This window comes from Tiliqua scincoides, chromosome 2 (genome assembly GCF_035046505.1).
Source record: "Tiliqua scincoides isolate rTilSci1 chromosome 2, rTilSci1.hap2, whole genome shotgun sequence".
Classification (NCBI taxonomy): Eukaryota; Metazoa; Chordata; class Lepidosauria; order Squamata; family Scincidae; genus Tiliqua; species Tiliqua scincoides.
The window spans coordinates 13,732,092-13,755,849 of NC_089822.1; the positions used below are offsets into that span (position 1 = coordinate 13,732,092).

The 23,758-nt window shown below is 44.2% G+C and overlaps 1 protein-coding gene across 1 annotated transcript in view; it reads right to left on the reverse strand.

The window, feature by feature from the left end:
* Window positions 1–2,236: 2,236 nt before the first annotated feature.
* The window catches only part of PDZD2 (PDZ domain containing 2), a 188,905-nt gene continuing 167,383 nt past the window's right edge, over window positions 2,237–23,758 (reverse strand). The window contains exons 16-24 of the mRNA XM_066616956.1: window positions 23,042–23,210; window positions 21,612–22,414; window positions 19,360–19,504; window positions 14,477–18,011; window positions 13,009–13,126; window positions 7,291–7,392; window positions 6,282–6,552; window positions 5,459–5,593; window positions 2,237–3,658 (exon numbers count right to left, since the gene is read on the reverse strand). Coding sequence (XP_066473053.1) covers window positions 3,492–3,658; window positions 5,459–5,593; window positions 6,282–6,552; window positions 7,291–7,392; window positions 13,009–13,126; window positions 14,477–18,011; window positions 19,360–19,504; window positions 21,612–22,414; window positions 23,042–23,210 — 5,445 coding nt within the window. The 3' untranslated portion in view covers window positions 2,237–3,491. The remainder of the gene's footprint in view (window positions 3,659–5,458; window positions 5,594–6,281; window positions 6,553–7,290; window positions 7,393–13,008; window positions 13,127–14,476; window positions 18,012–19,359; window positions 19,505–21,611; window positions 22,415–23,041; window positions 23,211–23,758) is intronic.

Below are 23,758 nucleotides of genomic sequence, written 5' to 3' on the forward strand. Positions count from 1 at the left end.
CCCCTTAAAGGTAATTTAAAAAGCTGGTTCTTAGTTGAGGCATTAAGCATTACAAATAGGTTAGTTCATTCTTGATTGCAGCGCCTGTGCCTACCTAGCCTTTATGATGGGCAAACTATCCACACAGAATGGATAAAGTTGGAATGGCTGGGAACAGAGTCCCCCATGAAAACCTAAGTCATGTGCAAACATTTGAATTTTTAAAAAGTTACTCAGCATTGGCTAGCTCTGGAATTTGGAAACTACCCCTGACAGTGATGCAGCAGTTTAAGGCAATAAGAACAAACAAAATTTCCCCTCGTTTATTGGGGATGATCTTGTTTTGTGTGGCAACCTGTTTATTTTGCAGTTGCTCACTTTATATAAAAAAAATTTCTATTCTAATTTCTCATATTTTGAATTCTCGGTGCCTAATCTAATTTACACATCAAAACAACCCATCAGGCATTTGTTCTCAGTATGTATGAAGTGTTCTAGAGAAGCACAGGTGATGGTCTGGAGTCTTATCCTTATGTACAGTATACCATGAATGCTGAACTGCAAATGCACACAAAACTCTCAGTCCAGTTCTAGTCCAGGCACCTAGTCATGACTTTCAGCTGGAGGCAATGGATGGAGGACACACATTTCCGCCTGCCTGAAAAGATATCCAGTCAGCTCAGTGAGCCTTGTGATGCAGTGGTAAATGTGAAGCTACATCCACACTTGCTAAATTTTTGAAAGTCTGCTTCCACACATGGGTCTCTCTTGCTGATTTTGGCTGACAACATCTGTGCCACAACAGAACATTTTTTGCAAATCCAGGAATTGCATACGGTATATAGATGCACACAGGGCCTAGGAGAGGGGGATAAAGGGGGTAATTTTTACCCGGGCCCAGGGTCAGAAAGGGGGCCCAGGAGCCAAAGAAGGGGCCCCAGAAAATTCCTGGGATGTTACATTTTCCAATCTCACCCAGATGCACTGCCCACACGGAATGCTGGGGGCATTACTGTGGGCACATGGCAGCAACTACTGCCACAAGCCATAAAAACCAGGCCCAAGAATGCATACATTCCTTAACAGTGTCACAACTGTGAGAAAACTGACCTGCTACAATAGCTCTTTGGCTTGTGGATCAGCTAACCATGAAGGAGTGTAGAGGAGCTCAGTGACACTGCTGCAGAACTCAGTTTTGGTGTACACAGGACACTCTCCATTCTAGTGTGAGCCTAAATATAATGACCCTAATCTCCTGCAATGATTTGCTGTATTTGAAAGATTTTAGAGAGATTTAGGAGTGTGTTTGGTTTTCTGCATTCCTGTATCTAGGTGCCAATGCCGGGCAGACAGGTAGATCTGTGCTCTGCATTGGGAAGAGTGGTAGACCTGGGCTCCAAAGACTATTCCAGCTGTTTCCATTTTTCCCCTGCCCCCATTCTGCTCACCCCCACTGCCACTTCCCACTCTGTTTTACCCTCCTCCCTCTTTGGAAAGGGGCCCAAAAGAAACTTTGTACCCCCGATAAAATTCCTCTCAGAGGCCCTAGATGCACAAAATACTAATAAGACCAAAGTGGTAGAATAGAACCTAACAAGTGGAGGAATACTCAGAATTTACACAAGCAGGCCCTTTTCTATTCTTCGCTTTTCAAGTCTCTGGCTTATCCAGGTTCTCTGTGTCTGTCCTTCCTGACACTCTACCCTGGAAAACTCTAGGTAAATAAAATGTTTGATTAAGAAGTTTGATTGACAGAAGTGTTAGGTACCAAGCCAATTTGATAAAGGAAGACATTTCCTTTGACATCAAAGTAAACAATAAAGGTTCCAATTCTTCTGAAAGTCTGGTCATCTAATTTCTAATCATTTAACTAGAAGTTACTGGGTCTGAAAAGTTTTATCATAAAGTTCTGTGCTAAATTTCCTATACTGTATATTATTTAAGAAAAGCACCAGCGGTTTGGAATGAAGTTGTCTCCCTGGACATGTTTCTCTCTGTCGTTTTCTCCCATATAAATAAGTGTGATAAACAGCTCAATACTGAGAGTTGAACTCATTTATGTGGCTGTTTGTACTTCTCAAAAATAATTTTCAGCTGCTTGAAAAAAGCATGCTTGGTTCTGGTTTAGCAAAGTTGTGGAAATGTCACATTTGTTTCATGCAATTTTTTAAAAAAAGAAAAGAACAAAAGAAATGCACTTAGATGAACAGTGAATTTGTTCCAGAAATTCTACTATTTGTAAGGGATGAATGCTGGACCCCAAGTCTACTGAAATCAGAACTCTGTGATATACCCAGAAAATCCTCATTCTCACAAACGGAAGGCAAGTTTCCTCTGCAAAAAAAGTAAAAATAATAAAGAACGCTGCTAATAAATGGATTGAAAAAGTTCACCCACATTTGCAAAGGTGTTACATACTTCCTAATAAATAGCTACCAGCTACGTAATTCATCCCATGTTATTCTTCTTTGGACGCCGGATAGTACAGCGAGGAGAGTGAGGACAAGATCAACGCTAAACCTGAGCTGCCTTCACGGCCAGCAGCCCCCAGATGAACACGTGAAGCTGCCTTATTCCACGTCAGATCGTGATCCATCAAGCCCAACCTTGTCTATTCTTGATTGTCAGCAGCATTCCATGGTCTCAGGCAATGGTCTTTCCCAGCTCTGGTATGTATGTTCCTTTAACTGGAAATGTTCCATCATCTTAGGCGCTGTACCCTGTAAAGTGTTGGGAATACTCTTTCTATGTAATGACTGGATAGATCCAAAGAGAATATCTGAATCCTCTGACTGTATCAGAAAGAAACCAGGCATCAATTTTACAAACACTACTGAGCGTTCATAGGGAGCAAAACATAGGGAACATTGCAACCTCAAAACATAGGGAGCGTTGCAACCTATGCAAAGTGCCATCTCTGGGGTGAGTGCAAAGAGTACGCACGACCAATCACTGATTTCTAAAAGAGATGTGGCAGGAAAACAGGTTCTTAGGAGTCTCTTCCTCTGATTTAGAATCCTTTTCCTCCATGATCCCAGATGTATGAGGTCAGCTGAGGTTCCCCTGGTGATTTGGCAATGTACTGTGCACGTGCTCAAAGGAATCCTCTTCACATGTTCCTGGGCAAGGTCCTTGTATGCTGAGCCCTGAACACAACAGCCTTGTTTGGTGCAGCTCCACATGAGTGACTAACTGGAACATTTCCAGGATTGTGGATAGGAGGTTCGCATACACAGGGGTCCATGTAGCCAATGCAAACAATATGTGGCACTTTGATTTGTTACATCCTAAAGGGAACAAAGTCATTGCCATTTATACAACAATGCTGCACTGACACAGTTATGCTCCTGGCTCATGTATCCTGACATTCCTTGGCCAATTGGAGCATTCTCACATTGATGAACATTGCTGAACCAATGAGGTTCAGCTTCTGAAATGTATTAATGTTCCAGCATATGCAGCTTGGAAGAGTTCACTCAAAAGGTAAGTTTTGCTTAATAGTACTGTACACATCATGCTGGAGGCTGATGTTTTCTGATGAGCAACTGAACCGGCCCCTCCGGGACAGATTTAATGATGTTCCAAGCATCATAATGCATGAGTCCCAGCAAGGACTTTCCACCAATGGAAAGAATTTCATCGCCAGCTTCCAGTTTTCCAGCTTGTTCTGCAGCACCACCTATAGGTGAAAAAGTAAAAGTTAGGCCCAAAGCAAACAGGAAGACACAAAACAGCACAGAACAATTTGGTTTCAAGGAAATATTTGATCCGTGGGAATTCCAGTATAATTATAGATCTAAATAAACTGCATTACAATGCTCACAACAAAATAAGGTTATTGTCTGAATAAACTATATTGTTTGAATTAAATACTGTTAATAAATACTGTTAATATAAAGGTAAGGTTCCCCTGGTGTTAAGCCTAGTTGTTTCCAACTAGGGGAGTTTCTAAGTCAAAGAGCCGACGTTGTCCGTAGATAGTTTCCGTGGTCATGTGGCCGGCATGACTAAATGCCTAAGTGCACAGAACGCTCTTACCTTCCCACCGAGGTGGTACCTATTTATCTATTCGCATTTTTACATGCTCTCGAACTGCTAGGTTGGTAGGAGCTGGGACAAGCAACGGGAGCAAACCCCGCTGCGCAGATTCGAACTGCCAACCTTGCAGTCAACAGGCTCGTCGACTCAGCAGTTTAACCCACTGATATTGAACTTCATATTGCAGGATTCTTGGCCTGCTTTTAGTTTTAGTTTCTCTTTGCTTCACAAAGGATCCGTGTGTTCCATTTAGTACTGCAGACTAAAGTAACAGCTAGCATTTATATTTCTTTTAAAAAGGAGAAACGGCTATAACTGTTTCTTTGTCCCATCAGTCTGCAATGCAATCTGAAATCTATCATGCACCTAGCAGAGTCTAACTCAGGGATGTCAAGCTCATTTCATACTGCAGGCCAAACAGCATTCATGGGAAGTGGCATCATTAAACAGATAATGGGCAGAAATAAGCCCCTTGTTCTTATGTAGAAACTCATTAGCTGCAAATGACAGAAGAGAAATATGCAAATCTTAATCATATTTTCAAGATATGGGAAATTATCATATTGGGAGAGCCCAGTTATCACATAGGTCAGATAAAGAGCTTCTGCAGGCCACAGCCAGCCACAGGCCTTATGTTTGATACCTCTGGTCCAACCTACTTAATGCTGCAATCCTATATACCAGGGATCTCCAAACTTTTCAGTATGAGGGCCACATCATTTATTTTACACAATGTTGCAGGCCAAAAGAAAAATCAATTTTATACACGAATGCATGAAATTAAAATTTTTAATTTTATGCATTAAAGTTTTAATTAATTAATTAATTAACAGTATTTATATACCACTTTTCAACTAAAACTTCACAAAGTGGTTTACAGAGAAAAATCAAATATCCAAATGGCTCCCTGTCCCAAAAGGGCTCACAATCTAAAAATATGCAAAGGAATACCAGCAGACAGCCACTAGAACAGACAGTGCTGGGGTGAGGTGGGCCAGTTACTCTCCCCCTGCTAAAAAAAGGAGCACCCACTTGAAAAAGTGCCTCTTACCCAATTTACTCGAATCTTTTTTTGTAATCAGCATGATACGATTCAGAACAAAAGAGAAATGTGACAACTACAAAGAACAATGCCAAAGAAACAATATATATAATGAGTAAAAATGTCAAATATTACCAAATGCTCTGACAAAAAAAATAAGCTGCTACAGGCTGGATGCGGCCCCCGGGACATAGTATGGAGACCCCCTCTGAACAAAATGGATCTTACTTCTGAGTAAAAATGGACAGGATTGGGCTGCAAGTCTAGGACTGTTACACACTATAGGTTTGGGGCCTTAAACATCATGCCTATTTTTCTTTCTCCTCCACTGCTTTCTTCTTCAGCCAGAGGTAGAGTTCTGGCAAACCCATAATTTTCACTGTTTTCCCAGTACCGTACCTTTAAATATCCTTTTGATAAGCAAAGGTCTGTCTCCAGAGAGTGATGCTTTTCCTCCATCCAGACTGAACCCCAATCCAGCAGAAGTCTTCAGTAGTTCAACACAAATGGCATCACTCAACTCTCCAGCTGAACCTTCAGTGGGGGGCAGGGGGGAAGGAACCAACAGAGAACACTCATTACTTTGTTCTGATCACCAGGGTTTGGATAGTCATGCCAAAAGTTGCCCACAAAGGAGCAGAGACATCCCCACTTCCCAGTAGGTAGATCCCTCCCAGTAGGTATATCCAGTGCTCAGAAGCACTAGATATACATTATCCATTATGGTTTTTACTCCCCTGTGTTATTTCAATTTCCTGAAAAATCAATTATCATTAGAGAATTGTTCTCTTCTTTTTAACTATTGGCAGAGAGCTCTACCTATTCTAATAGAACAATCTGTTCTTGGACTGCAAGAATGTGTGTAAATCCAAATACTTAGTCTCTGGAAATGAAATGCTAACAAGTTCACATTTAGTACATTATTCATAAACCACAGATCACAGTGAGAAGCACTGATCTGCTTTCCAGTAGAAGGCTACCAGCTCAGTTCCACGTGGCTTAGATTGGGGCTGGAATATCCAGGCTTCTACCTGCTTGTGTGGTGACTTCTTAGCACACTCTTTGGGTTCCAAGGAGTTCCAATGAAAACTCAGGCTTATTTTCAGTTGCTCTGCCCAACTGCATAAATGCACAGGCAGTTCTAATAGGAACCATATGAGGTTTTCCCCCACATTGGCTATTCTTTGAATTCATTCCAGCTGCTATTCTACTAACAGTGTACCTGCTCCTCTGCCAACAGTCGCAGCTTTTCCCACCATCAAGGTCTCTCTGCCAGGAGTAGACAGTTCAGGTTTTGAAGAAATCTTTTTTCTATCTTTCTCTTTCTTGATGACAACGACGGCATATTTGTGCAGCCGTGCCTGGTGCAGAGCATTGAGTACGTCCCCGTGCACCGAGCCCGCAAGACAAATGCCATTGATGGAAAGAATGAGGTCTCCGCGATGGATGATCCCTTCTTGGGACGCCACCCCCTTTGAAAACACCCGATGGACCTACAAGAAGAGATGTTATAGATATTATGCCTTATAGACACGGATGAACCTATCTCCTACAACAGCATCTATCATCACATTTATTTATAGTATACACATTCTCATGTTGTTGATATTTTCTAGTCTTTCTCCAGGCTTGATCGGGAAAACACCAATGTTATTTGAAGGAGAGCTGAAATTGCTTTTAAAAACAGCATAGCCATATGTTACAAGTCCCTGCGTGGGCATAAGAACATAAGAAAAACCTTGCACGGTCAGATCCAGAGGCCAGCCAGATGTTCCCAAGAAGGCCACAAGGAGGGTGTGAAGACAACAGTCCTCCTCTTGTTTTTCCCCAGCACCTATTATTTAGAAGTATACTGCAGATGAGCTCTGACCCATTATAAGGCAGCTGCCTGTGTAAGTAGTTTTCTTGTAGCATACAGTTTATGAATAATGAGACTAAGGTACAATTGATGCTCTTTGGGACTCCAGCGTAGCTGATCCTAAGGACCATACTCATTAGGATGTGTGGCTGAGACCATCACTGATGTTCCTCTTTGGTATGATTGTGTGTCAGGGTTTGGCACCCACGGTGTTTCCCTTTTTGATTGCCTTAGCAGACGGCATTCAAAATGACGCAAGCAGCCACTCACAATCGGGTTCTGTGGCTGGGGACTGCCTTGATAAATGAGCACTTGATCTAACTTCCAGCTGGCTCTGCAACCTGCTTACGAGAAAGACGCAGTCACCACTTACAATGATTGATTTCTGTTCCAGGTCAACTCCTCCAGCCACACTAAATCCCAGGCCAGATCCTTCCTCTTTATTCAAAACTACGAAGTAAACATCTTCTTTGCTCTAACCACAAAAAGAAAAAATGAAGAAGGAATATGTCAAAGTTAAAAAAGCAAAATGAAAATTAAGGAAGTTCACAGAGTGTCTGGAAGTTGAGGAGAGCCACATGTTGAAAGAAGCACATCCTGGGTGTTTAAAACACGTCCTGGGTGTTGATCGCAAAATCTCTGTTTTAAGACAGTGATCTTGAAAAGGTTGAGAATGACATTTTGGGCTTAGTCATGGCACAAGCAGAACACAAGAGCCTTTTAGTTTGCACGGTGCCTTTCAGGGTACAACCCTGGAGCCAATTTTCAATGTTAGCCCCAGGACAAATTAATAATAAAGTGAAATACATCTGGGGGCATCTGCAAGGAGTCTTCAAAACTAATCATTGATGGCAAAGCCATGGAGCAGTTGCACCTGCAATGGTGTAGGGAGATCAGGGATGGACCAAGGCGATCCGCTGCTCCAAACGCCTGCCAAGCTGCTACCAAAATTCTGCCACTTACCCCCTGCAAGCAGCCAGCTGGCTCACTCCTCCCTCCACACAAGTTTCTCATCATCCTCTGCTAATTCTGAATTGGCTAGGATTCGCTCCACTCTCAGCATCAGCCTTGCTGGCGCTCAGGGCACAATCCTAACCAGGTCTACTCAGAAGTAAGTCCTACGTATTTTGTTCAATGGGGCTAATTCTCAGGAAAGTGAGGTTAGGATTGCAGCCTTAGTCAGTTTACAGCCAGCAGGAGAGGAAGCCAGAGGACCTTTTCTCAAGCACCTCCTGGAAGGAGGGACAGCAGTCTTATTCAGTTCCAGTGCTATGACCCTTGGCAGAAAGAGAAGGAGGTCAAGCCCCCTCTGCTCAGGCACTCTCCAAAGCGAGAGTGCTAAAGGAAGATGCAACGGGCAGCAGCTGGGCAGGTGGTGGCAGGCAGGTGCAGGGCCATTCACTGAGACAGTTTCAGCTGGCTTCATCGCTCGGTTACTCCTGGAGGAGACAGATGTTTGTAACCTCTCTGCCCGCAATGATTAAGCCTCGTATTTCTATCCCTCCACAGTTGCTTGAAAATCCAGGAATACCAGGAGTGGGATCAAATGGCCAGGGCAGTCAGGATGGCGCCTTTGCACAAGCAGAGGACAGTGTGTGCGGGCAAGCATTTGGATGTGCCTCCACAAGTACAACCTAAACCATGCTTTGTGCATTGGCTCTTTGAAGTAGTTTGGTCATGTGCAAGGAAGAACCATAGAAAGCAAGCAAACAAAAGCTGGGAGGAAGGAACAGTGATGGGAGTCTTGACAGGTGGGGAAGAGATTGTGAGGGTAACCCATTGCCCAGTCTGAAAAGCAATAGCAGCAGGCCTTAGCATTATACAGGAGAAAGTGAGAGATGAGTGGTTCTGCCTGGTCACCTGACCACCTTGCTAGAAGGATTCTGCCCAGAGGTTTCTGCATGCTGGTTGGAAGGGACTGCAGGTGCCCCTTTGTGACAAGCCATCCTGGTGGCGCAATGTGACTGAATTGTGAGAGTTCTGAGCATGAACTCTGCAGCGGCTGGCAAACTGCAGGACTGCTGGCCCCAGCAATGTTATTGCTTAACCACACCACTCCAAAATGATTGGCTTTGAATGAATTTAGAAGACTGAGAGTCATCCTACTGTGGTTGAAAAGCCAGTGTACGAACTGCATAATGTTTTCCAGCTGCTGTGCCACTTTGGACTTAAGAGCAGATGTGAGAAAGTATGCAGACAGGCAGGGTGTTCCAAGAAGCATTCAGTTTTATAAATATTTGAGTTCTTGGATTTTACAAACCAGCAGGAATAAATAATCTCCTTTTAAGATTCCATGTGAAAATACTTAAAAGTGCATTCGATTACGGGCAGGAAAGGTCCCATCGTAGCAGTTCTGCCAAAAACCACCTGGCTCACCAAACTCTGGAGACTAAGAAGCTTTAACCAGGAAGCAGAGTGGTGTGAAGTGGTTTGGGGAGGTCTCCTTCTCCCAGGATTCCTCATCCCTGGACCTATAGTTCTCAAAAATGCAGTACATCAGTCTCTGACCTGCGCAGGGATACAGACTTGCTGGGGATTTGGGGAAGGAGGAGAGTGCAATTGTGGTTGCTTTAGGGCAGTGACACAGCACAGGGGTCATACAACTGCTTTGCATGCAGAAGGTCCCAGGCCCAATCCTCTGGCAACCTTGGTGAGGGCTAGAAAAGACCCCGTCTGAAACAAGAGGCACTAGCGTAGCCAGAGGGGGCAGTGGCATGGTAAATGCTGCAAATGCCACAACGTGTTGTGAAATCATCTGCTCCCACTTGCCGTCAGAGCCATGCAGTGTACGTTGCTGTCTATGCCTGGAATGGCTCCAACAGCAAGTGGAAGGGACCACATACACGGCGCACTGTGGTGCCTGCAGTACTTAGCATGCCACCCCCCTCTGGCTATGCTACTGACCAGAGAACTGCTGCCAGTCGGCCGTGATTATACTGGGCTCAGTGGACCAATGGCCTGACTCAGTGGAAGGCAGCCTGATCAGAAGTATAGGTTTATATACTTTGCTGGAAAAAACAACTATCCATTTTGCATGGCCGCCACTGAGGCAGAAAAAGAATTAGCAGGGCGATTTCTCTTAAGCTTTATAAGATACTCCACCCCTGCAAATGAGCATGCTCTAAAAATGCTTTCTTGTCCAGTTATTTTCATTCTGTGGTCACTTGACGTCTTACCAAGTGGAGGGGCTTTCTCTCAACCTGGCTTGCCTCCCAGACTTTGTATCTGTGGCTTCACCTCTTCTCCACTCCAAATCCCACCCAAGCTGCTTCTCTGCACAAAAAGAGCTGTTTTCAGGGCTCCATTACACACAAATGGATGGAAGGCACAGGAGGTGCTGAATTTCCCTTGTCTAGGTGAAGATTTTTGACGAACTCTGTGAGCCAGATGGCTGGTAGAAAAATAGCCCTAAACCTCACAGCCCCTTCAGCAGCTCCTGCAGAATTCAAAGCATTTCTCAAGTGTAGTAACACATGTAGGTGGCAGTGATGGATCCCTCATATGGATTTCTATAGCACTCCATTTATTTATGGGATCAGGACTTACCCCACACTAAAAGGGGGGGAACCAAATCCATAAGACTACTGATCAAAGAGCTCTGCAAATAAACCAAAGGAACTTATGGCAGCCATTTTAAATCCACAATGTTTAGGACAAGACACAGATCAGAAAGAATATCCCAGTGGCGTCGCTAGGGGAGTGTGGGCTGCTCTGGGTGACATGCACAGGTGGGTGACACTGCTACTGGCCAAAATTTTAAAAATCTTGATATTTTTGAACAATACCATCATGTTGTAAATCAATCAATGCATAATTTCATATAGAATGCAATGAAACAAGCCACATTGAAATATCTCTTTTCTATCAAAAGTTATAGCCAAAAAACCAGTGGGGGCAGGGCTATGGTACATCACCATGCCCACTGGCTGGGGCGTTGCCCCACCCACTGCCTGGGAGGAGGCCTATCGTAGGAGTGAAGCTCCGGCCTCCCACACAGGGTGACACAAATTCTAGTGATGCCACTGGAATATCCTAAGAAATTGTAGAACTGTTATATTCAAAAGGATGTCTGGGACAGGTGTGTAATGACAATGGGGATTGTGGGTGAAGGAACCTTTCCCTTTCAGGTCCAAGATGGGTGACCATCCATCTCAAGCAGGCTGCCATTGGCATTGACTCACCCTCAGGAGTCATAAAACAAATTGTTTTAAAACACCAGACTCTGCCCCTGAAATAAATGGGAGACGGAACTCATGGCTGAATCATCTCCACCACTGATGGAGAAAGGTTGCCTGCCTGCCCCATCCCTAAGGAAGGAAGGAAGATCAGTATTGTGCAACCAGATTCCTTCAGGAATGGTCTCCATCAGCATGTTTGTCATCAGGCATGATTTGAAGCAGCCCTGTCTTCTCACCTGAGGCCTTAATGGAAGGATTCATTGGCCAAAATCTCCCCGGCTAGCCATGCATGTTAACCAACTTTCTGATTTCAGGTCTGAGTCTAGTCTTTGTATTCAGGTGTTTAAGAAAAGGTAATGAAACCCCCTGGCTTCCCTTTCCCAACTGAGAAAGTTGTTACAGCTCCCAGTTGAGGCTTGGTTTTGGGGGACCTGGTAGGGAGACGAGATGTGCCTCTCTCTGCTCAGTAGCAAAGTATAACAGCAGTCACCACAAGCCAAAACAGCTGGCCTCAGAGCCTGCCTTAAGAGCAGCTTAGCCTTTGGTTTTGCACAATTAGAGAACATATGCTCACTTCTCAGCTTGAGCGTGATATCCATTGTGCCTTCTGCCTAGAGGACTAAAAGCTGCCCTTTGCTTTCTCATCTGCACTCAACTGTTTGGAAAATTGACCTGGAATACTCTTACATTGACATTGCAATGGTAAAGGACTGGTTCCTAATTTCTAGGGCAGCAATTTCTTAGAAACTCCTTGAACAAACATTCCATTTAGTTCAACATGTTGGTATTTTGCCTTGGGCAATACAGAATATATTGAAAATCCACACTGTCCTTCCATTTGGGCGAATTAGAATATCTTTTCCAGGAGCTGAGTGGGGAAATTGAGCAGCCCTATCAGAAAAAGGGCAAATATATGCTCAGTTCATTCCCAGGTACTCCTGCTTTGTTTCTCCATGCTTGGATTGACCTGGTTGTAAATCAGTAAGCCCCAGTACAGCTCTAACTGCATGTTTTCAAGGTTTTGTTATGTGACTAGTTGCCCCAGAACGCAGATGGAGAAATGCATTTCAATGTGTATCCCACTGAAAGCACCACAGTGCACCTGATGGTGTATAAAGCTGAAAAAATACCCAATTTACATCCACCCGTTCTGATCCATGCATCTCTTTCATGAAGAGAGTTCTAAATGGGATTAGAATACTAGTAGATAATGGCAGCAATTAACCTTGGATTGAAGTGCCAGTGTTAAAACTGATGAGCCTAGTCTATGCTTTTTCAGCAGCTAAACTGAGTAAGGGTAGGTAGAAACCCTGACTAGAGGGTTCCCGGATCCTTGACAAAAAGCATATAAATAGACATGCAGCCCCCACAAACATCCAAAGATGCTGGCATGCTTCTCTATAAACAATGGTCATTTTTAAAAAGCAATGAACATGTGAACATATTCACAGTAATATACAGCATATACAGAAGCCAGGCTTAGGGAACTAGCAGCCTTTGGTAGGGCAATCCTAGCCATGTCCACTCAGAAGTAAGCCCCACCAAGTTCAATGGAGAAGGTAAGTGTGCAAAGGATTTCAGCCTTGGAAGAGGAGATGGCCAGAGTTCATCAAGACAGGGCACCAAAATATCAGAGTAAAAAGGGGGCTTGAATGATCATCTGTGAAAATTGTGACAATGCTGGGTCATCATTGCTTCAAGTGGGCTACTGAGATGTTAAGAAACTTTAAAGAAAATATATTCCAAAATCAATCCAGCCAAAATGCAAACAAATTACTTCTTGTCATCCCCTAAGTAGAATGAAACACACACTCTCAAGCTGAATCTGCCTTCAGATATTTATCACCTTTTCCACAGGTAAGTTGTGAATATTGACTATTGCTTGCTTGCTTTTTGATCTTGCCTAGGCTCACCTCTGCTTGTGCTTTGGCCTCCAGAAGTAAAGAAGATAAATCACATTTTGCTGTCATGGAACACAAAATGGATTGCAATTTCTGCTGATCCAGAGAAGAGACCAAGAGCTGGTCCAAGCTAAAAACAGAAATGCAAAGAACACTACATGAGATTGAGAGATTTTATTTAATGGCATAAGCAGACATTACTCAAGCCTTCTTTTCCTATGACATAACCAGAAGGTTTAGTCATTCGCATTATCTTAACAAAGATACCCAATGAACACAAGGACTGAAATAGGAGCATCAGACAACTTCCTCTTGGAAAGACTGGCGAAGCTTAGAGGGCATGGCTTGCTTTTGGGGAACACATAAACCAAGGACGGTCAAAGTGGGGCATAAGACACATTTGGTTCCAGCAGTTTGAGAACCTCAATAAACATATCATTTAAACAAATAAGATTACAGAATACCCCTTTCCTGCCATGCACTGACTGGGGCTACAACCAAATTCACAAGGTTATTGGGAATGATAAAGCAACAGAGGAAAAGGAGGCTGTAGCATCCATAGTGGGGAAACACAGAAGACCTCAAGGGGGCTGGGCCACAGGGGCCAGATTGGGAGGTAGGGGGAAAAGGCACTAGTTTGAACAACAGCAACTTAGAGAAATGAATTAGCTTTTCTGACCAAAAAAATGAGATAACTGGCTGCAGCAGGAGTCAGTGGCATAGCTAGAGGGGGTAAAGCACTAAATCTTGCTCACTGCAGTGTGCATGAGGCCCCCTCCCCTTCAGAGCCAGGGTTACACCTCCAATTTGCTCCCATCTCCTGGAATGGCTCTGAAGGGGAGGGGGAGGGGCCCCTTGCACACTGCAGTGAGGCTCCCTGCAACACTTAATGCTTTGCACCCCCTCTAACTACGCCACTGGCAGGAGCTATGGGGAAAGGAGAAACACTGTAGCTGTAGTGTGGTTTAGCCTACAGAGCAAGATGCAACAGAATGGAGACATTAAACAATGTGTATGTTGTGATTCTATGGGAGTATCGGAAAAGTACCCTGAAAGAAATTCTGCTTTCATTTTCAACAAACCCTCAAAGTTTCTTGTCCTTATGGCCCTAAAGACGTGCTTGAAAGTATGGAGGCAGTGCCACTCAAACCTCAAAAGCTAGAGAGGTGGTTAAATGAGATTTCCAGACACTGAGGATTAGATTTTAGTGCCCTGCATAGCCCCTCAACTCTCACTATGCCCAGAAAAACTGGAATAGACTACGCAAAATAGATTTCAAAATAGCAAAATAAATTACAAGAGAAACTATGTACACTGTGCATACTTTACCTGATGTGACAGAATGTAGCTCTGCTTAACTTAGCACACTGTGAACAGCTCTGAATGTGTCTTATAGCTTTGGGTTAAGAAAAGGACTGACTTTGTGTCTTTGGAATGTTGCTTGCTCCTGATCCAAAATCAATATTAAGGTGAAACTAACCTGATTGACCAGCTTTTCCCTGAGTGCATCGTATTGAGATTGGCCTCATGCTGTAGCACTTCCTCATCAGACGCTGACCCTGGAGTGCCAGAACCACTGGTCCACGGACTACTGTCTTTGGAATGTGGCCTGCTCGCCATCACAAGGTTGGAGAGCTCTGCGCATTCATTCAGACTGGGAGTGCTTTCAATGGGAAGGCCCAGAGATCTTGCTGTGGGTGTGATTTCCAACTGTGTTTTGAAATGGGAAGACTGGGACTCCACAGCAAAGTCCTCACTGCACAGCTTGTCAAGTTCAGGCATGCTTAAGGCTCTTAGCTCCCGGAGTTTAGAGCGGGATAAAGGTGTGTGTCTGATGTGGCCTGCTGAAGTTTTGCTTCTCCGGGCATTGGTGGAAGACAATGGTAAACCATCATTTTTCTCCAAATCAGTGTCATCTTTGTTGTCCTTGGCAGAATTATGCTGCAGATGTGCTAACGCTGTGCTGGTGGATGATTTCGTCATCCACGTGGACGCTGGAGCTTCACTTTCACCATAGGAGCTCAAGCTCCGTCTCAGTGCCTGGACCGCATCATTGACACTGGTAGCTGAAACTGCAGAAACTCCACCGGACAACCTTCTCCCAATGGGCAGCTTAGAGCTGAAAGAGGTAGAGTGTATATCTATTGCTTTTACCATAGGCCTATCAAAATTAGCAAGGTTCTCAAAAGATTTAATCCTTTGTTTCACCGAGAAAGACGAAATGGGATCATGTGGCCAGTTGAGTTCATAATAGTAGTAATTCCTCCGACAAGTTCTTAATTTGTCGGCAATGCGACTGCTGTTCTCGTTGGTCAAGGGCAATTCTTGAGTCGTTGATCTGGGAATACTATTTGATGTCTCTTTCTCCTCTTGGTTGCTCTGGCCATTCATCAGACTGAGATGGACAATTTTCAGCATACCCATCTCTGAATGAGAGCATCTTTCACCTGAAACATTGCTCATGATATCTTGTACATGATGTGCTGGCACATCCATAGAACTACTCTCCTTCAAATGAGATGACAACTGAGCAGGCATTGAGTAGGTCCGCGTCACAGGTTTTAGCGTTACAGGTTTTTCATCCTCAAAAGTACTGTGCCTAAAATTCTGTCTCTCGTTTTCCAGTTGGATGATCTTATTGTTACCTTCCTCCTTTTCCAGAGACACCTGTGGAATTAACGGACATGGCGCAAAGGAGGAGGAAGACAGTCTCACCTCAATGAAAGTGCGCTGAATTTCTTGAGCTGACTGCTCCTGTGCAGATGGGGGATAAACACACCCAGGTGGCACCTTTTCAGAAGGCCCGATGTTATCAGATCCTAAGGAGTTAATTTCACATCCATTATGATTAATCAAATTCACACCCATTGTATGATTTTCAATTCTGCCATTTAGATAATCATCCTTGGGTGTAATTTTGGAAAGTGCACTTATCTGGGAAGAATGCTCTCTTGTTTGGCAGTCATCAGCCTCAATCTTTTCTTTCTTTTTTCTGTTTATGGCCCCTTGAATTGGGATTGGTGCCTCTTTGCGTTCCTGTGACATTCCATCATTGCTTAATCCCAAATTATTAATGGGTATATCCTTGTTGCTTTTCACAGGGTTGCTGTTGCCATTCAACATCAACGAAGGCAAACTTTGAGGCACTTCGAAAGAAGGCTTAGTTTCCTCATCCTGGTGGAGAGCCCTGGAGGCTGCAGGAAGACTTCTGCTGGGTGGGTCCAAGTGCGTGACTCTACTTTTCATAAGAAGTCTGGGTGATAACTGGGCGGGAGGAGAAGTGTTCTTCTGATCAATGCCTTTGGCAGGAAGAGCACTCAGGGTATCTGAATTTGTCTTGGCCTTGCTTTTAATAGTAAGTCCCTTTAACTTTGGTCCTGGTTTGTTTCGTTGATGATTTGAAAGAGTTTCTGCAATACTCTTCTGGGGAATCCCTTTGGTTTCTTGATGTAATTTTTTGGACAAGGATGGACTGTGCGGGCCTGCAATGCCTTTGCACTGACTAGAACCTTGGATTTTTGCATTTGCACATTTTGAGGCAGGAGTAGAACTTGTCTTTTCATTCTTCCCTGGCAAGTCAGGAGTGGCAGTGGCCTTACTCAGATCTTTTGATTTTGTCAGAAGGGGAGATTTGGGGCTGTACCCTGTTCTCTGCAAGGGATAGTCCATGAGATTGCTGTCTGGTTTGCTCAGGTGGGCTGAATCACTGGTTCCCTTCTTTGTCAACACAGAATGATGACCAGCAGTATGACTGTTGTCATCTGTTACTAAATCATACTCTGTATTTGATCTTTGTTTTTTACTGCATTCATCTTTGTCTAACAGGCTGCTGTCCCAGCCATTGATGTTTTTAGTTGTGCACAGATGCATTTCTTGGACATCCTGTTTGGCAGTCCCACACATTTCCATAAGCCTCTCTCTGCTCTCCAGGCTTCTCCTTCCCCCTCTCCTTAAGGCACCATTGTCGTGGAAAGCACCAACTTCATGGTCTCCTATTATATGATCTGACCTATCTATTCCGGGAGGAGAAACCTGAGAAGGAGAATGAAAGACTGGGGGTGGAACAACATGCTCTGTATCCTGGTGACTCAGAGAGTATGATTCTTCTAGTGAGAATATCTCATTGGATATTTCCAGTGAACCAATCTCTGCCTTGCTTTCTTCTTGCAAAACATTGTTTGAAGGATTGCATTCTGGTGGATGAAAAACTTTTGCAGTGGATGATACAGGCTGTTTCTGGGCAAACGGCTGCTGTTTGCTATTCAAGCAGCAAATTTCAATTTTCTCCTCATCTGACTCGTTAGCATGACGGGTCTCTGAGGAATTGTCATGTGCAGACGGTAAGAGCACAGAACTCTCTGCAAGTCTGGGCATTTCAATGACAGATTCGGTGTCTGAACTGGAATCCTCTGCAGCAGCATACATGGACTTTGGAGTTGTGTTGAGTTTGCTCTCCCCACCAGCTGAAGGGTTTTCATGCAGATTCCTAAAATTTCTGGAGTAGTTACTCAGACGGGTTTGATTCACGGTGAAAATTTTGCTAGTATTGATGGAATCCAAGACAGAAAACCCCAAGATTTCTTGTGCATTTGCTGCGTAATTCAGAGCTCTTCCAGGAAGATCATTCATGACCATATCTGATCTAGAATTAGAGCACTTATCTGCTATCACAGAAGTGTCTTCCTTGGCACACCTATCCCTGTTCAATAAACACTTTGTATCTTTTCCTTCTGAAGAATTTAATTTACCCAGAAAGTTGTCAGTATCTGTTAATGGAAACACAGCGCTGCCCTGGTCACAGCTGGTTTCCAAGGAATTTGCTGGCATTTCCTTCACCTTGGCATCAGAGGGCAGCACTGGCTTTTCAGCTACATAATCTGAACCGTCCCTGTGCAATGGTTCTTTAGGGTTTGCAAAACTTTCTTCTTCGTCGATCATGGGGAAATTGGCTTGATCTGGCTGAACTGCTTCATCAGTCTCTGAAGACACATTGAGATCTGTAAGTCTGTTCAAAGCTGCATAAAGAAGAAAGTAAAGATGCCTTTTCATTCTTTTATCTATGTAAATATGTAATTATACACAACAGGTGGAAGGCTTTTTTTTTCTTTAAGAGGTTCAGCTTAGGCCCAGTGATAGTTAAGCAGACGGACGGCAACATTTGATCACCATCCCACCTGGTATTAATTCTACTAATGTATTTCAATATAGTATATAAACAGTGGCGTAGCTAGAGGGGGCGCAAAGCACTAAGTTTTGCAGGCACCTGAATGTGCCGTGCAAGCAGACTCCTCCCCTCCCTTCGGAGCCATTCTGGGTGGGGGGAGCAAAACGGAGGCTTTCGCCTCCGTTTTGCTCACCCCACCCAGAATGGCTCCAAAGGGGAGGGGCCGCTTGCACGGCACATTCAGGTGCCTGCAAAACTTAGTGCTTTGCACCCCCTCTAGCTATACCATTGTATATAAAGTTGGTCAAAATGTGCTACCCTGACATTTTTTAAAATACTAAAACATTCTTATAATAAGCCATTATTATTACCCTCATATTATGGATCAGAATTGAGACTGTGAGAGAATGGCGCATTTAAGGGCAACCAGCAAATTCATGGCTAAGCAGAGACTTGAATAGGAAACTAGTTCATTGCTCAGGTGTTTTCGAGATTGGATTTCCAGTGGTTGGCATCCTGCCTTTTATTCTCCATCTTGAGTTCCTTTGTGCTTGTTGCTCACCCCCCATCCCCAGATCAACAAGATTCCGTTCCTTTTTAACCATGGATCCTGTCACAGTCTGAAAGCACTATGAATAGTATTCTTTACATTCTGAAGGGATAAGATTGCAGGCTTGACCTCTTCAAGAGGACCAACAAGCTTTTGTTACACTATGCCAGCATCTGTTTTTCTCTAGATACAGTTGCCATCTTGGAAGGAATGTTGGCAAATCTAGGCCTGACGTGTGGAAATTATCTGCCTTAAGTTCCTTAGTGGATGGGGGCACCTCAGGAGTGTGTTTGAATCCGGAGCAACGTCTTATATGGCTCCATGCAGGACTTCACAGCTAAATATTGAAAGATTCCCTATAGTCAACAAGAACGCGGAGGTGTCCACCTCACTTCAGCTGTAGCACTACCCAAACAGCTGTGTTTTAAACAATGTGTTTTAAAAGCATATTGTGCCACATTCATAACACAGAACTCTCATTATCTGATTACTCAACAATTAATGATTTAGAACAAAACGTGCAAGTCTTCAGATAGCAGAGCCAACGTACGAAGTGCATGCATGTGTGAAAAGGGCAGTGACCCAAAGCACATTCAAATTTGTGAAGTGCTCAAAAATCACAGTCCAAATGTGAAAACGAACTGCTCACCAGAAACAGCTTTCTGCACATCCAGGGTGATAGATGTGGGAAGGCATCGTACATATTGACAGACCTCCTCATAAGAGAATCCATGGATCGGAATACCATTGATAGAGAGGATCTCATCTCCTGCAGCCAGCTTTCCCATAGATGCCTGTTAAAATTAGAATTGCAGTAGTTAACAAGCTGGGAGCAATTTCAGGGATATATATTTCCTGGGCACTAGCATATCAAAGTGTGATTTCCATTTCTAGTATCAACATAATCACACATCACACTTGCATTCTGGTATCCACTTCTCACAGCCCAATCCTACCCCCTGCCATGTTTTAACATGCAGCCACACCAACACGGTGTTCACTGCATGCTATGTTGGGAGGGGGAACCAGAAGCCCAGCAAGAAGTAAATTAAAAATATCACCCAGGAGACTTTCTAGCTGCCTATGGATCTCTTCGGATCCACAAAAGTTATGTAGCTGCCGTACATCTGAGGAGATGAAGAGGGCAGGGTGGGCTGGAAAATGGGCGATAGGATCTAGCACGCACATTTGCCACTGAGATCCTCCAGCCCACTCCCTGCCCCCTACCACCTCCTTTCCTGCCCTAAACCTCCTCCAAACCATCCATGGTCGGCCCCCACCACCAACTTACTTGGGCTGCTGGAGCATCAGGGTAAGTCTGGTGTACAAGTGGTGCTGCTGGCAATTTCTGCCAGTGGTTCCATTATGTGAAATGGGGGCCCACCTTTTGCACCACTGCAACAGGACCTATGGCAGTGGACCGTGAGGTCTGCTGCCATTGGCCCTTGATAGGACTGAGCCATCAGACATGCAACTTGAGTAATGCCTGCAGTATAAGAATAAGGTTGTCACACTTTCATAAGTTGTCACTCAGGGCATTGTTCCTGTTTAAACAAGAACCATTCGTGCCACTCTAAACTTTCTCACTTCAGACTCACTGTAATCTAAATAATTTGGGTTAATTGGTGGGAATGTGGCTGTGATGTGTGGAGGATCCTAACTTGGGCAAAGGGCTGAATCTGGGACTCTTTGGGCCACTCTGAGCTGTAGTTCAATGCCGCCGCTGACTTCGGCATTCCTCCTAAAAGAATGTCAGTAGAAGGGAAAAGCCTTTCTCTAAGACTTTTCACTTTTGGTTGTGCTTGGCCTACTGATAAATTCCCTCTGTACATACATACATACATACATACATACATACATACATACATACATACATACATACATACATACAGTAACATATGAAGCAGTCTCATATGGAATCAGACCACTGGTCCAACAGAATTGCCTTCAATTATGGGTAGCAGCATCCAAGGCCTTAGACAGGAATTTTCACTCAGGCCCAAATCCTAACCCACTTTCCAGCACTGACATAGCAGTGCCAATGGGACGTGTGCTGCATCCTGCAGTTGGGGGGCACTCACGGAGGCCTCCTCAAAGTAAGGCAATATTTGTTCCCTTACCTCGGAGCTGCATTGCCCTTATGTCAGTGCTGGAAAGTGGTTAGGATTGAGTCCTCCTTCAAGCATCTTGGAGATGCCAGGGATTGAACCCGGGTCGTTCTGCATGCAAACGATGCACTCTACCTCTGAACTAATGCTTCTGAATAGGGAAATTCAATTCCAAGCCATCATGGTGAACACAGCACTGATACACCAATCACCCACAACACTGTCTTATTCTTTTCTTTAGAGCCAGCGATGTTAGGGGCCATTCCAGCAGCTTGTGCTGATAAATAATTGTCAGTTTCATACTGGAGGCCTCCTTTATAACCTGAACATCACAAGTCTAGGTGAAAGAGATGAATAAATAATGTGTTAAATTTTTAAAACTTAAATGGCAGTCCAGTTGTTCTTCCCTCTTGAGAAGCCCTGGGCCTTTTAAAATTTAATTCTTTCTCCTTCTAAATGACTTGCGCTATATGGATATGATCATTCTTTCTGCTTGTGGCAGAGCACTAGTGATCATTGGTGCATTTACAAAAGGTTGATTATTCAGAACAGCATTTTGTCCCCATTGGCTCCTTAGAGTTTGTCAGTCAGTCAGAATGGGCATATGCCATTAAACTTGCTCATTTATATAATCTTGGAGGTCTGGAAGAAGAACGACAAGGCTCACAGAATTAATACTGCCCACGAGATTACTCCCATTTGCCTGCAAAATCTCAATTTCATTCAATTTCATCCCATCAGGAAAAAGAAAGGAACAGCAGGAGAGCATCAAACTGAAAAGAGAGAGCATTACCCTTTCAGCTGCTCCACCTGGGCGCAAGCCCGTTATCACAACCCGCAAGGGAGTGGCGTGGATCTCCAGATCCAGGCCAAATGATTCGTTTTCATTCCGACTTAAAGTAACGGCATCAGCCTGGCTTTGCCCGAGAGGACTCTCGTGGGCTTCTCTCTTCCGGATGGGTGGAAGTGTCCGCCCAACAGGCTTGTGACAAGTACCATGTTCTTCATTTTTTGGCCTTGGTATGCTGTGGTACTCAATGCTCATCAGGCTTTTCACTCGAGTAACAGCTTTGTGCTCTAGTTTAGGAGATCTCTTGGATTCTAGCTGTGACTCTCGGAACTCCTTCACACTCAGGTGACCTGGGTGATGCTCTGGTACATTTGAGTAATCAAATGATTTGAGATGTAGGAAAGGGGAGTCAACTGTGTACTCCACAGTGGTCTCTGTTGATTCAGTAAGGCCACTGGCAGAAGACTCATTGTGGGTATTTGTTGCTAATTCTTTCACTGGAGTCCTATCACCAGCTTCTACTGGAGTTGTTACAGTGGCAATCTCACAGTCATTCTCTACCTTCCTCTGGCCTTTGGATCTCATTCCCTTTTGAAATTGAATGGCATCTTGTTTGCCAAAGTCATCTTCATCACTAGCATCGCCATCATAAAAAGCAATCCTCCTCTGCCGCTGGAATGCAGTCCGTGCACCTTTGGGGCTATCACTAAAACTAACATGCCTTCCAGTGCTCTCCCTGTGCTTGTTGAAAGGACTGGGTGAGTTTCCACTACCTGGTGAATCACATAGGCCTGATTCTTTGGTGGCTATGAAAAAAGAAAACACAAATAATTCTGATTCAATCATGTAATGAACTTAAAAACTAAAATCAGACAACACACTGCATCCTTTTCAAAGCTGGAGACTTCACAGTCTGTGTGAAGACACACTGAATACAACAGAGCACAAACCCCACTTCTGCCATCGTAATAAGACAGGGGTCAGTTCCCAGCTCTATAGGGAAATGCTAGGGATTCAACCTGAGTCTGCATGCAAACCATGAGCTCTGCCACTGAGCTGTGATCTCGCCTTCCAGTCTCTGCTTCTTGGTTGGTTCTGGGCTCAACCTGGAGATAAGCAGAGACTTCCAATGCACAAAAATTGGTGTGTTGGCTTTCACCTTCCTGCCTTCAAGACCATGAGGCATGCAAGGGAGGAGGTCTAATGCAACCTGGGAACATATCTGAGTTGAACTAGTTGCTCACATGGTGTGTTTATGATCTCTGGCATAGAAAGCAACAATAAAAACACCACTTTCCACATTGGAAGCTGGAGGCATGAGACGTGGAGCCCTGGGCACATCAGGACTCAACATCCCATGAAGATCTAATGGCAGAGATAGTAACACAAGAAGTACCTAGCTCTTTGAACTTCCTAACATTACTCTAGCTTACTTGGAATGCCAGGAGAAGAAAGACTCTCATCCAAGGAGCTGCTCCCACTCTTGGGACGCAGCTGTTCCTCGTCACTGGAGCCTGTTATTGTAGTCTCTGAAAGTGACAACTGGCTTGTGCCATCCTGTAAGAAGTACTGAGAAAGGTCTGTTTCAGAATTGATGGAGCCCTGCTGAAATAAACAAAGAAAAAAATCAATACAGGATACGTCCTGTGTTGACAGGGCAGTTTCCTATAACAAAAGGGTCACCCAAGCCAAATACCTTGCCTTTCCTCTTGTGGCACACGCCCCTATATGAAGGGTGTTTGTTCTTTCAAATGCCACCACAATTTAATGTGTTTAACTAAAAAAAATTATAGGCCACAACACACAAATAAGTGTGGCTCAGATCAGATCTCCTGTAAGTGATCACAAAAAGGCACCATCTAATTCAGTGTTTGTCAACCTGGGGGTCATGCTTGCTTTGGGGATGCTAGCCCCTTAAGGAGGATAGTAACCCAACCAGACATGTTAGTATGGCACTTCAGAACGCCTCCAGGGGGAAGCAGTGGACACGGGTGGCCCTCAGGGCTGCACAGCTGAGGTGGCAGTGAAGCTCCCAGCCACCCCACTTGTACCCTTGGATCCCACGCAGGTATGCCACTGTTTTAATGTGAAATATACCATTATTTTTCTTCCAGAAACCTAACAATTTGGGCAAAGTTCCCTCATACACA